General features: G+C 36.3%; 1 protein-coding gene across 2 annotated transcripts in view; it reads right to left on the bottom strand.

The window, feature by feature from the left end:
- Nucleotides 1-1,376: 1,376 nt before the first annotated feature.
- emc1 (ER membrane protein complex subunit 1) overlaps nucleotides 1,377-4,458 on the bottom strand; it is a 37,522-nt gene continuing 34,440 nt past the window's right edge. For both annotated transcript variants that reach the window (XM_039756134.1, XM_039756135.1), the window contains 4 exons: nucleotides 3,493-3,703; nucleotides 3,277-3,361; nucleotides 3,047-3,176; nucleotides 1,377-2,250 (listed from right to left, as the gene is read on the bottom strand). In XM_039756134.1, coding sequence (XP_039612068.1) covers nucleotides 2,071-2,250; nucleotides 3,047-3,176; nucleotides 3,277-3,361; nucleotides 3,493-3,703 — 606 coding nt within the window. In that variant the 3' untranslated portion in view covers nucleotides 1,377-2,070. The remainder of the gene's footprint in view (nucleotides 2,251-3,046; nucleotides 3,177-3,276; nucleotides 3,362-3,492; nucleotides 3,704-4,458) is intronic.

Genomic DNA, 4,458 nt, shown 5'->3' with positions numbered 1-4,458 from the left:
TTAACATTATTCTGGACAAAAATTTTTAATTACCTCTCAGACAGTCTTGGACTCACAATCCCTCCTAACCCATTAACAGCTGTGTTTGGGGTTCTTCCAGAGGGTCTTAAAGTGGAGAAAGACAAACAAATTGTGATTGCATTCACTACACTTTTGGCACGCAGACTTATTCTGATAAACTGGAAGAACACAAACTCTCCTCTTTAAGTCAGTGGGAAACTGATGTGTTATATTATTTAAAATTGGAAAAATCAAATACTCAGTTAGAGGATCTGTGCAGACTTTTTCAAAACATGGCAGGATCTAATCAGTAATATTTTGAAATGATTTTATAAAGCACAGAGAATTTGTTGATTTAGGTATTTTTAAAAGCCTTAAATTTTACACCGTTTGGCTTGCTCTCTCTCTCAAGGGTGGGGATCGATCTGTTCTTAGCATAATTCTTTTTTTTTTTGTAAAAACGTGATTGCTATGTATTGATTGTAATAAAATTAATAAATAATAAAAAAAAAAAAAAAAAAAAAAACATGAGATTAAAAATTTACTCTCAACACTTAAAATAACCCACATGTATTCCTTTACAAAAATGTATTTTCCTTACCCTGAATATTAATTTTATATTGCATAACAATCTATGGGTTGCAGGTTACCTGCTTTTGGGTTGTGCAGAGTCAGACTTCACTGTTGTATTAAAGGGGAAAAGGTCGCATACAGTTTGTATCCCTGCAAGAAAATTAAGCTATGACTGTCAGTGGTGGTTCTCCATGGGGGCCCCGATTTTACAGTCGTCAAGGTTTGGGCCTCAAAGACACTATAAAGGGCATGATTGGGCTGCAAGGAAAAATGTTTTAAGAAGCACGCTACATATTTTTATAACAGAAGGGCAGCAGTGGTACAATAGTTAGTATTACTTCCTCATAAATCCTAAACCCTGGGATTGAATGCCATTGTAGAATTTGTAGTTCCTACTTGCATCTACATGACCTTCCTCCCACTTTAACACAAACATGCCTTTAATGTTTATTAAGGATTCCAAAATGGCCCTGTCTAAGTGGGTATGCGTGTGTGTGTGTGGACATCTGCCCAAGAAATAGGCTCGCACTCCATAGCTACTTGTGGGTTAAGCGAGTCTGAGGAAGTTTTGTTATCATATTATAGAGTAATATAAAGACATTATATATTATACACAGTCTATCATTGGAATATTCTTTCTTAAGATGAATTATGAATCAGAACTTTCCTCAAAAATGTTAATAATTGAAAAGCTTTTTATATATAAGAGACAGCGAAACAATTATTATAAATTAGGAAGCACATACAGTAACCCTAATTCAATTTCATCAATGATTTATAATAAAGAAAATGGTGACAACATATACAAATGTACAGCTTTATTAATGCAATTAACCACCAATTCTCTTTTTACTGTAGAATGATTCAATTGAATTACATTTAAATTAAACTTAAAACGTTCCCATCTTGCCTATGGTGGTAAGGCATATTTCTACTGTGCCTTTCCATAGGCTTTTATTTTGTTTTTAGGTCCACATGAATCTCAGGCTGCAAGTAATTGATATCTTAAAAAATATATGTACATTCAAACATCCAAAATTATAAATCAAATTATTTGTCTAAGTTCAAGTTTAGTTCCTGGTAGTAGGAAAACCACTCTGGCAAAGTGGTCTCAGTATTCTCAAAAGCTCCTAAGCAGTCCTCTTCTTCAACACACAGATTCCCTTCTGAGGGAAGAGAGAAAGACAGAGAGACTGGCAGCTGCTAAATAACAGCTAGTCATCAATGGCATGTTCCACACAAAACTATAAATATAAAAAAGATTTTTTTCTCCTTGGACACTGTCACTCTGTCATTTCTCTTTACATTAATCTCTGGTAAGCACACATCATCTCACAGTTGTCTTTTTTAAAGTAAAATAAATAATTTGTTTCAAGTTAGGGAAAGAAAAAAAAAATCACTCTGTGGTCTCCCTCCTCCAAATCCACCAGACCTCAGAACTCTGCAGCAATTCAGCAAAATGCTGAGAAGTTATGCCCTGGGATACAGAACACTGTCCTAACGCCAGGCACGGTTGAGCAACTTAACCTGAGCTAGTCGCTTAGTAATCATGGTGGCAAAGACCAGCCCCAAAAGTACACTGCTGATTAAAACATAGTCATAGTCATCCTTTAGAACGTCAAATTGTTTTGAAGGGAAAACCCGCGTCTGGTAAATGTCCAGTCCATAGGCCACCACCTGTGGGGAATCAAAAAGAGCTAATTATTTAGTCTGGGATGGATACATACAAAGACACAATTAATGCCATCAGAAAACAATTCTGATTGTACATGCCGACACAAGTAGATAAAATTGTAAAATTACATGACAGAAAAATCACTGGGCATGTCTACTTTACTGACCTGGTTAAGACTTTCCAGCACAGCTGTTCTCTACCCTTATTTGACAGCCAATGTTGTGCTGCATGACAGAGCCATTTTATCATGGCACCTAAATCCTGCGACATCAGAGAAACGAGCCTCTCTTCTGTTTGTGAAGTGCAAAGCCCCTCCCCAATGCAGCACATTGGGTCACAGACTCTTACCTTTTTTTTTTTTTTTTTTTTAAAATATGTAAGACATCAGAAAGACAAGCCTCTGTTCTGCTTCTGAAGTTCAAAACATGCGTATTCCTTCTTCCTCATTGCTACATTCTATGCATTCAAATTCTTGATGAGAATTCATTGGTTGTCAGCTCTCCTGACAATCTACATACACAGCCTTGCCTTCCAAGAAAATCAAATCTGCTTAATTTTATGTTAAACGGCCAGAGACTAGTTGGTCTCAGTCGTTGAGCATGTCAAATTAGGTGATCATCTTCACAGCCAACTGCTAAAATTATGTAAATGAATGCTATGACTAAAAATCGCTGGAAACATTGTCTAATGCGACACAGGTTTAAGATATTTGCTCTTTACCAGTGCCTGACTTAAATGATGACATTTTTATATACAGGATCTGCTTTGTGGTCTAGTATTTTTACATGATATACTTACAAGGCAAGTGGATTCCAGTCCAGAGGGAGCTGTATAGATGCCCTTCACTCTGGACACTGACTGATTGTAATTTATAAACCATTCACTGCGAATAGGCAGTTCAGGAGCATAGGGGATCAAATTTTCTTCCCTAGAAAAATAACAAAAAACACACAAGAGTAGTTTTACCTCATAGTTTATCCACATGAAGTTAAATTATCATTCAGGAACAGGATTGAGGGAACTCTTACCGGCTTTGTTCAGAAGGTACTTCTGGACGTCTAGGATCCAAAAACATTTTGGGTAAAGAAAGAATTGCTCCAGAAGGTAACCCAACTGTCAACAACAAATAAAACACAAGAGATTATTCTTTTTTACACAGAAGCTACTATTCTAGAAGTGTACTTAGACTGTGTTCAAAATGACATGATCTACATCCTTTTAAATACAATTGATCTTACACTCACCAAGAAGATGGCGGCTAGTAATACCCTTTTCAGTTATAGTGGCCTCAAGCATGCTGATAGGAGATGGGAAAATATAGGATTGCTGGAGGACCTGGGGTGGTTGTGGTCTGTCTAGAGAGCTAAAAGCTGTGCTGTTGTACTGTTCTGTACCCTCATAGAGCTCCAGCACCGAAAATTCATTACGTCGGGACTTAGTGTTCCAGTACTCATACTGCCAATGAAAACGAGAAAAAAAGGCAAAAAACACAGAAGTATTAGGCATCCTAAACAAAAAAAATAAATAAATAAAAATAATACACTCTTAAGTAGTCTTTACCAAGAATGATGTGGTTGTTTCAGGCCACCAAACTGCCAGTTATACTACATATTTATTTATTTTGTGTTCTATAAAACAGCCTAGTGGATATTTATAAGGCCAGGACCGGGAGTTTTAGTCCATCTAGTTATACTGTAGATTGCCTGCTTTTCAAAAATGACTAGTGGCTAGAATACACCATTTGTAATGGTGTGCATGAGTGAAAGCAATATCTAAAGGCCCAACATTTACATAGTTCCAGCAACTTCTTTTCACTCCCTAATATATGCATTCAATCAAGTGCAAGAGAATTAGGGGGTGGTTACAATACTAACTTTCTCTCTGGTTTAGAAGTAAAAATCAGAAGAAATAAGCTCAAGTCAATAATCTCTGACACACTCTGTATTCCAGCATTTACGAGTCTGTGCAAATTGAAGAACTTCCTCAATGTAAACAACATTTACAGGTCTGAAACGTAAACAATACAAAATATGCACCAAGAATGGTATCTACAGCCAGAAGTAAAAATGTTTTCATCTGGATGGATAATTATTCAGACCACATTTAACAGCTGTATTGATGGATATATACTTCTGCAGTGAACTGAACAAGGAATGTCTTAATGTACAGAACTGTGTGCTAAAAACAGGGTTTAAAGACAGCACAGAATA

Source organism: Polypterus senegalus, chromosome 6 (genome assembly GCF_016835505.1).
Source record: "Polypterus senegalus isolate Bchr_013 chromosome 6, ASM1683550v1, whole genome shotgun sequence".
In the NCBI taxonomy this organism is placed as follows: Eukaryota; Metazoa; Chordata; class Cladistia; order Polypteriformes; family Polypteridae; genus Polypterus; species Polypterus senegalus.
The sequence above is the reverse complement of the archived record's forward strand: the minus strand, read 5'-3'. Positions and strand labels throughout refer to the sequence as shown.